Source organism: Saccopteryx leptura, chromosome 1 (genome assembly GCF_036850995.1).
Source record: "Saccopteryx leptura isolate mSacLep1 chromosome 1, mSacLep1_pri_phased_curated, whole genome shotgun sequence".
Taxonomy (NCBI): domain Eukaryota; kingdom Metazoa; phylum Chordata; class Mammalia; order Chiroptera; family Emballonuridae; genus Saccopteryx; species Saccopteryx leptura.
The window spans coordinates 214858568-214871271 of NC_089503.1; the positions used below are offsets into that span (position 1 = coordinate 214858568).

General features: G+C 42.9%; 1 protein-coding gene across 6 annotated transcripts in view; it reads right to left on the reverse strand.

Moving 5' to 3' along the window:
- Positions 1-12704, reverse strand: part of ZNF827 (zinc finger protein 827) — a 167303-nt gene that overhangs the window by 81232 nt on the left and 73367 nt on the right. For all 6 annotated transcript variants that reach the window (XM_066386072.1, XM_066386064.1, XM_066386055.1 and 3 more), the window contains exon 6: positions 558-797. In XM_066386072.1, the coding sequence (XP_066242169.1) occupies positions 558-797 (240 nt within the window). The remainder of the gene's footprint in view (positions 1-557; positions 798-12704) is intronic.

Consider the following 12704-nt stretch of genomic DNA (forward strand, 5'->3'; position numbering starts at 1 on the left):
AGGTGTACAGACACTGCTCTGCTGGACGAGAACCAGGCAGAATCCTCCCTCTTTATCCTTTGCTTTTTCCTTTCCTTGATTTTTTTTTCTTTTTTCTTTTTTTGGCGAGATATAGTAAAATCACATTAATTCATACCACCCTAATTTGGAATGCATGGTAGGTAAATCAGTCACTGTTGGAGTAAACTAAGTTGTTTTATTTTGGGGGTTTTTTTTTTTTTTGCACTTCAGAAAAAGTAAAAAAGGTTGTTAATTAGATCAGCTGCCTAAAGAAAATTGGAGGTGAGATGTGTAGCCTAGTCAACAGGGATCATTTGCCCAGAATTGAATAGAGTTCTAATTTCAAATGTTTTTTAACTATTTATTAAAGAAAGTTTGGCAGTTCAACTTGGCAACATTTTATTAACTGAGTTTGAGTTGCAGTAGGCATGTTCAAATAACAAAATTGATTTCTGTCTACAAAAAAATCCTATCACGTGGGTGTTTCTTTACTTTGTTTGAGTGGCTTTCCTTCCAATTATTCCCAATGATTGACATTTTCCTGCATGCAGACATACCCGACAGTTGAAACAGCAGCTCAGAAGCCATCTTCACAGAGATGTCCTGACTGAAGAGGTTTCTCTCTGGGGGCACCCTGCCCTCTGGCAACTTCTGTAGGGGTTCGGTTTTCTCTCGCCCGATTAAAGTGCTATAGCCAACATTCCGGCTGGGTGATATCGAGACATGTGAGTCCTGGATGTCAACCTCCATGGGTTCCTCTTTAATCTGCACCATCTGGATTTCCTTGTAGCTTTCCGCTGCAGCAGGTGCATGGAGAGAAACAGAAACGCCAGAGTTTCTCAATGCTGAAGCGAAGTGGGGTGCTAACCCCAGGCTATGAGGGTGGCGTCAAGGAGCAATTTAGGCATAGTTGAGCCACTTAGGCATGGTTTAACCCTTCCAGAAGAACTGGGAAACTGAAGCCTAGAAAACTAAGGGACTTGCTCAAGGCCACACACAAATGGCAGCAGAACCAGGCCAAGGTCTCCAGAGCTAGAACCCAGGGCTCCTGACCAGAGGCTCCTGGCCGCTCCCACGTACTCCTTCCTCTCTGCCATGCTGCTTCCAGAACTTACAAAGAAGACCATATAGATTTGTTTTTGTTTTATAACTTAATTTTGATGAATCAAATTAGAGCTAGCAAATGAACGTAACGATTTTGTCCCACTATTTTTAAAGCTGTAATCATTGTCCCCCTTTCTCTTGTAAGGCCCCTAAACTAATAAAGGACAAACGAAGTTGATTCAACTGAAACATTTAGGCCTTGCTGGGAGCCAGTAATCCTCAAGACCACCTAGGAAGTTAATTGCAGCCCAAGGATTAACACTTAGAAAAGCAGCAATCTTACAGATTATAATAACGATTCAATTTACCGGCTATGCTTTCTTTAGGTGTGACTGTTAGATGTTTGATCTCTAGTCTGAAACACATAATTACTTCGCAAGGCTGGAGTGTCTTTCTTTATGTCCATGTTGTTCCTTAAAGCTAATGGCAGAACATCTTTGAAACAAGGTGAGGCAATTAGCCCAGCCATTAATTTGGGTCACTTTAAAATAAGGTCCGACTTTCAAATCAATAAGCATTTATTAGTAGCTACTGTATACTCAGCATTCCAGAAAACAAAAAACAAAAAGGACACAGATAGATATTGATAGGTAGGTAGGTAGGTAGGTAGGTAGATAGATGATAGATAGACAAAGTAAAACTGCATGGTGACTTTTCAAAAGATATATCTATGTCCTAACACCAGGAACCTGTGCCTGAAACCTGATTTTGAAAAAAGGTAATTGCAGAATTGATCATGTTAAAGATCTCTGATGAGATCGTCTTGAATTATGCAGTAGGCCCTAAATCCAATGACAAGTGCCCTTATAATAGACAGAAGAGAACAAGACATAGACACCATGGAAAAAGCCATGTGCAGACAGCACAGTGCTATAGAGATTGAATGTTTGTGTCCCACCCAAATTAATATGTTGAAACCTAGTCCCCAAGGTGATGGTATTTAAAGGTGGAGCCTTTGAGAGGTGTTTGGGTCATAAGGGTGAAGCCATGACGAATGGGATTAGTGCCTTTACGAAGAAGACCCCCGAGAGCTCCCCTGCCACTTCTGCCATGTGAAGATGCAGTAAAAAGATGCCTTTCTAAGAACCGAGGTAGAGGGTCCTCACAGACTCCAAATCTTAGGACTCTTTGATCTTGGACTTCCCAGCCTCCAAAATGATAAAATTCTGTTGTTTATAAGCCTTTCGGTCCATGGTGTCCTAGGACAGCAGCGCAGTCACATGAAGACAGAGACTAAAAGTCCTACAGCCACTAGGGAATGATTTCCTGGAGTCACCGGAAACGGCCAGTGGGAAGGAAACATTCCCCCTAGAGCTATCGTATGTCAGACTTCTGGCCCCTTCAGCTAGCAAGGTTGTGGTAATTGGTGATAGATGGATGGGCGGTCGGACAGACAGATAGGCAGGCAGACAGACAGACAGACAGATAGATAAAACTATAAAAAAAATATAAAGCCGATGCTCATCTGTGGGATAGTCAGATGTGAAAGGGGACATCTCATCGCTGTAAACTGGGTGGTCAGAGAAAAAATTCCTTGCTAAGTATGAGAGAGGTGGAAGTCAAGCACACATATAGTTTATTGATTTGCAATAAAGAAGATAGAGGAGCATTTTTAATTAAGTGATTAAAATTAATATGGTGCTATCAATAAACGCTTATATAAGAAGTGTGCTATTTTTTTTTTTCCTCTTGACATATTACACATGCTTCTCAGGGAGAAAGTCAGGAAGAAAGACTTGTTTTTTTTTGTCAGCAACTCAACTGCAGGCAACTGTTACACTGAATTTAGATCCCCTCCCCCTTCCCCTCTGCCAAGCTGTTGTATCTGTATATCTGTGAAGCCTAGTTCATTGATTCATCATGCTAAGAAAGAGTAAAAAAGAATACAAAGCTTTGCAAATTACAAGTGTAGTTTCCTTGCCTTTACTTCTGGCCCATCTACTTCTTTCATGAGCACTGACCACACCCCCTACCCTCTTAGGGATTTGGTGACCTGGCAGCCGTCCAGACCTCCCCCTGGACCCCTCATTGGTGGCAGTCACCACACATGTTTCCCTCTTTCTGTTCCCTCAAAGTACGTTTATTTGGAAAATAAACAGTGTGGTCAGTGTCACAGGTACATAATGAAGTCTCTGAACCCTGCAAGGCATTCCCAAGCCCGAAGACAAACACAAAGGAATACTAGAAAGAGATTCATTTAGTTGAAAATAATTGCTCCTCTACCATATGCGTCCTCAGGGTGGACACCTGAACTATGTGGAAGTTTCAAGTGGAGAAGGACATACATTAAAATTATTTTCATAAATTTGGTCATGTGACTTCCCCTCATTACAAAACAGAACTGAAAAAAAAACCCAACTTAACCACATATAGAGCAAAGCTAGTAAGAAGCTCCCTTAGCCATCTCCACCACGGCTCCCTGTACATCCTTCCCCAGCTTTGCCCGGGGACTAAAAACCGCCTGGCTATTTGCATCACTGAATTCCACCAAATTGTTTTTAAAAGCTACTTGGGATAACTTCAAGTACAATTTCCACGAAGTGCTTTCTGCCCTTGACCTTTCAAAAATGCACAGGACACTGACCACTGATTATGATGAGCATTCTTAATCTACCTGATGGACTCCAGACTCAAGGAGAAGAGTTTTCAAACGGACATCTCGATGGACAAGTGAGATACAGTACGCCAAACAGTGTTATAGTCCTTGCTCTTCTAGGCATCACTGCCGAGTGTTTTCTTGTCTCTTTTTTTAAAATCAGGGTTTCTCAACCTCAGAGCTGTTGACATTTGGGGCCAAATACTTCTTCGTTGTGGGAGGCTGTGCGGTGCATTATAGGATGTTTAGCAACAATTCTAGTCTCTACCTCCAAGGTACCACTGCCACCATCCCCCTGGTTGGGATAACCACAAATAACTCCAGACACTGCCAACATTCTCTCGGGAGCAAAATCGCCCCAACTGAAAACCACTGCCGTAAAGTTTTTACTACACTCCTGTTTTCAACCCTGTCCTCCCAAATTTAATCAGCACCCACAGCTTTAAAGAAGGAAAAAGCTCCTGTAAAGTTGTACCTTATTATTATTATTTAAAAAAAAATTTTTATATGTGAAAACAACATTTATTTGGGTGACACTGTTTAATAAAACTATATAAGTTTTAGGAGTGCAGTTCTACAATCCATCATCTGCATATTGTGTTGTGTGTTCACCACCCCAAGTCCAGTCTCCTTCTGTCACCCGTTAACTCCACTTTATTTTCTCCTACCTCCCAGCCCTTCATTCTCCAAAGTTGGGTCTTAACCCTTGGAGTAGTGAGCTTTTGGAGTGAGTTTTATGTCAAAAACTGAAATTAGTTCCAGTTCCAGTTTTATTAACTTAAAATCACGTTTGTTTGATAACCAATTTATGGAAACAAGAAGAATATACATTTGCCTTTTTTTAATGTTGCCTTACACATTTTTACAATAAAATTTTTTTTTTGTATTTTTCCGAAGCTGGAAACGGGGATAGACAGTCAGACAGACTCCCGCATGCGCCCGACCGGGATCCACCCGGCACGCCCACCAGGGGGCGACGCTCTGCCCACCAGGGGGCGATGCTCTGCCCCTCCCGGGCATCGCTCTGTTGCGACCAGAGCCACTCTAGCGCCTGGGGCAGAGGCCAAGGAGCCATCCCCAGCGCCCGGGCCATCCTTGCTCCAATGGAGCCTCGCTGCAGGAGGGGAAGAGAGAGACAGAGAGGAAGGAGAGGGGGAGGGGTGGAGAAGCAGATGGGCGCTTCTCCTGTGTGCCCTGGCCAGGAATCGAACCCGGGACTTCTGCACGCCAGGCCGACGCTCTACCACTGAGCCAACCGGCCAGGGCCCAATAAAAATTTTTGTACGATTGTACTCTGGATGGTCAGGAGGCACGTGAACGTTTGTACTACTCAAAGGGTTAAACTCCCTCATGTTTTCATCACTATCTCAGCCTGGCAGGGGACAGGCTGATGTGGGCCCAGGGTTTCTGTTACAGACACCCTTGGTCCCCAGTGGCATCCCAACATGACAATGGTTGAGTGAATCATTTTACCAACTTCACTTTGCCTCCCACAACCACTCGGACAGAGATGTACACATTGGGATTTTATTCTTTCCCATCACCTCTCCCCTCCACGCACGCTATAAATCCTTTTAGAATCTCCTCCAAACATAAGAGGAAAAATATTAATTTTTACTGCAAGTGGCCTAAATTGTTATTCCAAGAAAGAAATTGGCACGCGGGAAAAGATGAGAGACCGTGTTAACAGCCAGCTATGCCTGGGAGGTGGGCTGCAGGTGACTGTGTACAGCAATGCTTATTTGTATTTTGTGATTTTTCTATGAAAAATATGCATGGTTTGTCATTTACCTAATTAAAAAAAAACAATTACATATGGCCATAAAAAAAGATGGTATGTCCTCTTCAGATGCGTTTAGAACACTGTGTGCTGTGGCATTAGCATTGGATGAGTTGGTCTGTGAATCAGATAAGCCCTACTCACACCTGCTTGGCAATGTGGCGGGGGTGGGGCGCAATGGGAAAGAGGTAATTCTGTCTTTCCTCCCTTCATAACCATAATACATACAAGCATCAAGTGGCATTATTTCATCCATCAGTCATTTGGTCATTCTATAATCTTTTTGAAATGTCTTGCTACGCGCCTCAGTACTGTGATAGATGATGTGTGGGACACGGAGGTAAATAAGGCACAGTTCTTGCCCTCAAGCAGTTTAAATCTAAATAAATGATCAGACAAGTACAAACAGCCCTCTAATGCCAAGAAGTGATATTAAAATCCAGTGTGGGAAGGGGAGTCACGGAAGACAGTGAACCAAAGCACAGAGGCGGAACTGTACTCCTCCTGGGTGTTCAGGGAATACCGCCCATCTGGTTTAGCTGGAGGGCCAATACTGAGAGGTAGAACTGGCAACTTGAATAAGCAGGACTCACAAGGTGTAAACACAAAATCAGCTCTATTTTTTGACTTCCATTGTCTCTCTGAACCTGCCTGGTAGGAAGAGTTCCTTCCCTCTCCCGGGGAAACACAGGCAGGGAACTACCTGATTATTCTAAGATGATACAAAGCCTTGAAACCCCTTTAAGCAGCAAAACAATCTTGATTCAGAATCTAGAAGGCCCAATCCCATGAGTTAATTCACAGTTCAACCCTCCTTTGAAGACAGGTCCTTCCCACTGCTCTCTGGAAGAGTCTTACTGGTTACCGCTTGCAGGGGGAGGGGAGAGTGTGGTGGGCTCCTTCTCCCTTCCCGCTGCATCCTAGCTTCCTACCCACAAACCAGCTGCCTTTTCAGACCCCAGAGAAGAGCTAGAGAAGGAGAGAGAGGGAGCAGAAGAAGTGAGGAAATGAGAAGGTCTCTTACTTTGCTCTCCTGTTCTAGAACGGAGTTACCGACTCTCTACTGGACATATTAGTCATCTGTTCCTGGGGGAAAAGAGGAAACTCTCTGCAAGAAAGACAACAGCACAGTGGATTTTATTCTAGTTCTCCTAATACACAAGACCCTCTAATAGCGTCTTCCAGACCCCTCTTCTTGGAACAGTGCCATGAGAGATTAAGTCTCTGGCATGGATAAAATGCATGGTCTCTGGACTACAAGATAACAAGCACAGGGGGGACGAATGCTAAATGGTGTAAGGTAGGGAACGGAATGTTTTTCCTCCCTCAATTAAAAAAAAAATAAAAAGAACAGTATTTTTCAATAGGAGAGCCCAACAATGACCTTCAGTTCACACACACACACACACACACACACACACACACACACACATCACCCAGAACTGCACAGGAGTAAGTAACTAAGCAAACCATGAGACCAAGTCAATGTTTAAGACAAGCAAAGATCTGCACAAAATTAAATAATACATTAAATAATCAGTCCATTAATTAATTAAATCATCTTCCCAGGTGCTAAAACCAGTCTTCACATTAACCTAAAAATCAGGAGAATTTTGTTTAAAATGATAAGGCTAGTTTTTTGGTATGCCTCTCCCCTTTTTATACACACACACACACACACACACACACACACACACACAACCACATTTTTGATTCCTGAAACAATTTAAAAGATATTTTTTCAGAACTGACCTTTTGATTTGGATCACCAAAACCATAAAGTAACTAGCATCGGCTCTCTCTATCAGTATGCTATCTGGCAACTTAAAGAGAATGAACAAACATCTGAAGAATTAGCTAGCCACACTAGAATTCACAATTAGAGAGAAATAAGCAAGGGTTCATCTTAGAATCAAGTTTTTTAAAGCACACAATAAACAGCTTCAGGTGTTTCACTTCACTAATTATTCTGAATTTGCAAAGAACAAATATGCCCATATAAAAATGGAACTTGAACTTTGACGGCAATAAAGAGTTAGTGAGATCTGGAAGTTCTTTTTCAGGGGTCCAAGAGACATACTATTTTCCATCAGAGCCAACTACTGGATGTTTTATTCCTCTGTCAATTTTTAAGTCAATCTTTGCATCCCCTATACCAGCAGGCAATCTAACAGGTCCTTGGCTGAGATGACTGGGCACTGGTAAATGTCTTCAGACTGGCACAACACTGGGCCGAAGGTTGTAGCACAGGTTTTGGACTTGATGCTGGGTAAGATACTGCCCAAGGTTAAGCTACATGGGAGGTTCCCGTGACAGAAAGGAAGGTGTGTCTCTGAGTGGTCACGTGGAAAATAATCACGAGTCAGACTATGTCCATTACATTTCACTGTTGTTCGCTGCCCCTCCCCTCCCCCTTCACTTTTGTCCTAACGACAATCAAGAGCACCAGGGGCCCTGGAAGGTCAGCTTCTGCAACTTGCAAGGGTGTGGACAGCTCAGTCATTAGCTGTTGAACTCTGAGAGTACCAGCGTTAATGCAAAACCTCTCCCAATCATCTTGTTTTCTTTTCATTTGATGATTTCACTGAAAATTAGCTAAAGAGATGCATTTAAACTGTATGTCTGCCATTTGGTATCATTCCAAATGATCTCATTGTTTAAAAATTAACCTATTTTTTATCTAATGTCCAGAATATACTTTTCTTCTCTCATATAAAAAAAAAAGAAAATAGGGTCAATTAAAGTATCTGATCTAACCTTAAAGCTATTTAACATCATTATCCTTTGCCATTTAATAAATCTAAACCCTGTTCACCCTCATTTGTTGTGATTAATAGGCCTTTCTTATGTCTTTCCATGAACCTGAATGCTGGGGATAGGTGGATGTGCATGTGTTGGTTTTAAACAGAATTCCTGAAAGATTCAATAGAATTCCTGCTGACAAAAAAATTACCAAAAAGCAAGGCCCATCTCTGTCAAGTGATTTATGCACAAAGGAGAGGGGAGAAGGATAGAAGGGGTCCTTAATGACCAAAGAGAAGAAGGAACAGCAAAGAATTTTATTTTAATTACTGAGAGCTTTACAAAACTTTTAAAAGTAGTTTCTACTCCCAGATGGTAAAAGGGCTTTTGTATATGCAGACAAATTTAAAATGCTTTTCTTAGATGGTGCTAAATATTACTGAATCCTGCCACAAGGGTCTGTATCTCTGTTGAGAATCCCTGCCTACATCTCTCCCATTGGTCAACGTTTCTAGCAGGCAGGGAATGGCTGGCAAGCATGGCACAGAGAACGGAACATCGTAGAACAGCAGACACTAGAACCCAGCCACTAACAAGAGTGAGAAGTGGGCACCAACAGACGGGATGGGATGTGACTGTCAGCTCCAGGCAGCAGAAGGCGCTGTCTTGTTCACCTTGGCATTGCTAGTGTTCAAAATGGGGCTTGGAAAACAACAGCAGCTCAATAAACATTTGTCGAATGAATGAATAGGTGGGGGGAAGAAAAGGATGACCATAGGAAATCAGTGGAGAAACAGAATGAGCAGTAGAGAAAAGCTCAAGTATAGGGTTCATTTAAACCCCAACAAATCTTTACATACTTTGGCCAAAAGCAAGCCCCTTATAGCCAATGATAAATGAGCATTTTGCCTTTGATTGGGCCCCATCTTTAGTACCATCCCTGTGGGAATCCTTGGACTGAGGGTGGGACCATTGGATGGTGGAAAATGATCTCTCTCTGGGCTTTTAATTTTATCCTGTGGTTCTTGGAGACACGTACTACACGAACACCCTCACAAAATATTCTGGCTGGGTTTCAACCTTCTTTTCCAAATGTATTTTTCTACATCAAAGCTACTTACAAGTAGTATAAGTGACTCATTGGAATGTCCTTTCCTCTCTCTGTTCCTGTGTCCTTTCTGGAGCAGGTGGTGAAAAGCAAGAAAACAGAGGAAGAGGTCACTGCTCAGTGAGAACCAGGCCTTAATGCCTGAACCCTTGCTGCTGCACACAGGATGGACCCGTAAGGCTTTGGGCGTCCCCAAGGAAGCAGAGCCAGAGGCAGGTAGGAAAAGCTTTCCAATGCGAACCATGTTTTGGGAGAACATATTTTCAATATTATTCGGATGTGGGATAAACAAGGTGCTAAAGGTTTTATTTAGCGCAAGTAATTAAAAGGGGATCACCATCAGTCTTGATTAAACTATTCTCCTAGTCCCAGTTTTCTTCTCCGTTCCCTACAGCTCTTTCAAGAACGGGCAGAAGAAAAGTAAGTATTATCTACATGTTACCCAATATGTTGGGTAAATAAGCACTAACAAATTCCAAGCGAAGGCTCCTACCAACATTCAAAGGCACAGAGCGAGGGGTGGTGATTCTACTCTCAGAATAAGTCCCCGAGTCACTGCAGTCTCACTGTTAATCCTCACGCATCCTTCAGCTCTGCTGAGGGTCTCTCTCCCCATTGACCACAGGGGCTCTTAAATAATAAAATCACACCTGACAACATGCATGCGGACCACAGGAAGCCTCCAGTAAGCCGGTCCCTGTGAATATCCCGTTTCCAAAACAGAGTTTCAGGGAGTGAGAATAGGGAAGTGTGTGTGTGTATGTTTAGGAATTTATGGGGATAAGGATGGTGGTAGCAGGAAGGAAGCAAACCGGTCTGCAATTTACTCTTTAAGCAAAAGACTCACTACATGATTTTGGACCTATGTTTAATGTGGTGGGTCACACGTTTATTCTGTCACCTCCCCCATTTCTCCCGCTGTGGTCTTAAATGATACAAGCATATGGGAAACCAGGAAACGTTTTGAACCCAGCTGCTATCCCATATTTAGAAATTAAGAAGTAAATCCACGCCCAGCACACACTCAGGATGGTTTAAATATGAAGGAAAGATATATATGGGTATAGGGTTTAGACTAGAAGAATTGTTAGGAGGGAAGACTAAGGTCCCTTCAGAAAGAATACCATAGGTCCTGACACTTTGATACAGAGGAAATATCACTTTTCAATCCTTTGTCCTCCTATAAGGATAACTGAAGCCATAAGGGAGACATGGTTCCAGTCTTGGGCTAATATGGAGGCTGCACTGCTCAATGAGAATGAACGGTACCATCATTCTCAGGTGCTTGCATGTGCTGAGTGGGACATGGCCACAGGAAACAGGTGACCTGGCAGTGGGAAGAGGAGTCCCTCTTCCAGAAGTAGGTCTGCAATACCAGCCTGCACCCAGATGGGCACAGAATCTGTGGCACTTAATTATACATGCAAATGTTCCCCTTCTTTGACATGAGTAAGTGGGAGGGTGAAAGGTCACAGAAAAACCACTATGGAATGAAAATGTAGTAGATCTCTTGCTGAAAAAATTAATGGTTGTGCTCCTCCTCACAAGACCACAACTGGGGTAACATTATAGGCAAAAAGCCAGAGTGAGAACCATAAAAGGCTAGAGTGGTATACATGACCTGAATGCATGGATAAGGTCCCCAGCTTCTACCTGACACGGAAATTTATCCTCCAGGTAGAAATGGGACAGGATGTCTGGCCAGCTCCTCAGAGTTCTGCACCCACATTGCACTTGGATCCCTCAGGAAATAAAGATTCTTCTTAGAGTCGTCACCATCAAATACACTGCTCACAAAAATTAGGGGATCAGGGAATGTACAGATACTCCAGTACTTTCAGTCTTTTGTATAGTGCACTTTCACTAATGAAATAAAAGTTGGTTTTGCATCTCAATTGCATAATCGAACAACTTTCTTTGATTTGTCCTTTGCTTTTCTGATGTTCTTGTTTAATAAAAAAAATCAAGTGCTTCATTTTTTTTTTATTGCTTCATATTCATTTTGAAATATCCCCTAATTTTTATGAGCAGTACAGTACTTATGAATGGCCTGTCTGTACCACTGTCTGTGTTGTAGATAAGGTAATACCTGTCGTCACGTGTACCTGAAAACAGAAAGCCACACAGACATACAGAAGGGGGCACACCACCCCCACCTGCAGACACATTTCCTAAGTGTCATTCTTCTTCTGCTTAGTATTGTAAAGGAGGATCTGGAACCCTGTCCCCCACACCCTAGCCCAACCTGCACCCCTGACCCCTACAGCCCTACCCTCAACCTTACAGCTGTGCTCAAACCCTTTCCTCCCTCAGGCCAGCCGAACAGAAAAGGAATCTCTTCCAAAGGTGGAGCATACCAAATTCCCTTCAGAGTCCTTGCCTGGTTTCTGGGAACACAAACCAATACAAATTGTCCTGGCTATATTAATGTATGCAGCTATGCAACAAGGAGATGATAGTAAAACAAGAGCCCTTCGGAGCCCCGCCCATCTGAGTCCCAGGCCTCACTGTGGGAGGTGGAGGAAGGAGGGGCAAGAAAGCCAGAGGGGGCCGGAGGCCTCTGAGGAGACAGAGGTCAGGACCTGGGTCCCGGGGGTGTGCCCCAGAGGAGCTCTCACATGAAGGGGGAGCAGTAATAGCCATTCAGGTGTGTGGGGTCTGGCTCTGCACGCTGTGCATGAAGCTACAGAACAAACAGGGCTCCCTATCAAAGAGGGAGGGTAACAGCAGTTACGGAGGGAGAAGAGGGCCTGCTAGAAGAAGCAAGTCCCCTCCTCTTGCTTGGAGAAAAACGGCCTGTCAGAGCCGCAAGCAGAGCTTTCCAACTCCGTCCTGCCGAAAACAGTCAGGTAAATAAAACCGCTGTAAGTCCTCGGAGCTTAGCAAGGTCGAGACCTTGAAGAAAAGAATTCTCTGGGTATATAAATGTCACATTTTTATCTCATTAAAGTGATCGATTCCTTGTTTGTATAAGATATAATCTTCAGACTCCAAACATTGTCCATTTTCACTCAGTTTTCAAGTGCTAAAAAAAAAAAAAGTCTACCTTACTTAGACTTCAAGTCGCTTAGGATAGATATGACGTGAGGAAAGTCATCTGTCCAACTAGTTGTAAGCCCATTGCTGATCACATTCATTATAACTCATCTAAAAAAAACTGACGTACAAATATTCTTTGCTATCAGCTCAAGCACAGAGTGCAACAGCAAAGATGTATGTCAAAGAGGTCAACTCTGGAGTTAGTCATCCAAAAAATTAGGTTTCATAGTTTTCAGATATGAAAAGTAAATACTGGCTAATATAAATAAAAACAGGCTTTCATTTTACTATTAAACAAGCCTTCATTTTAACCTAATATTTGGAATTATGGAAAA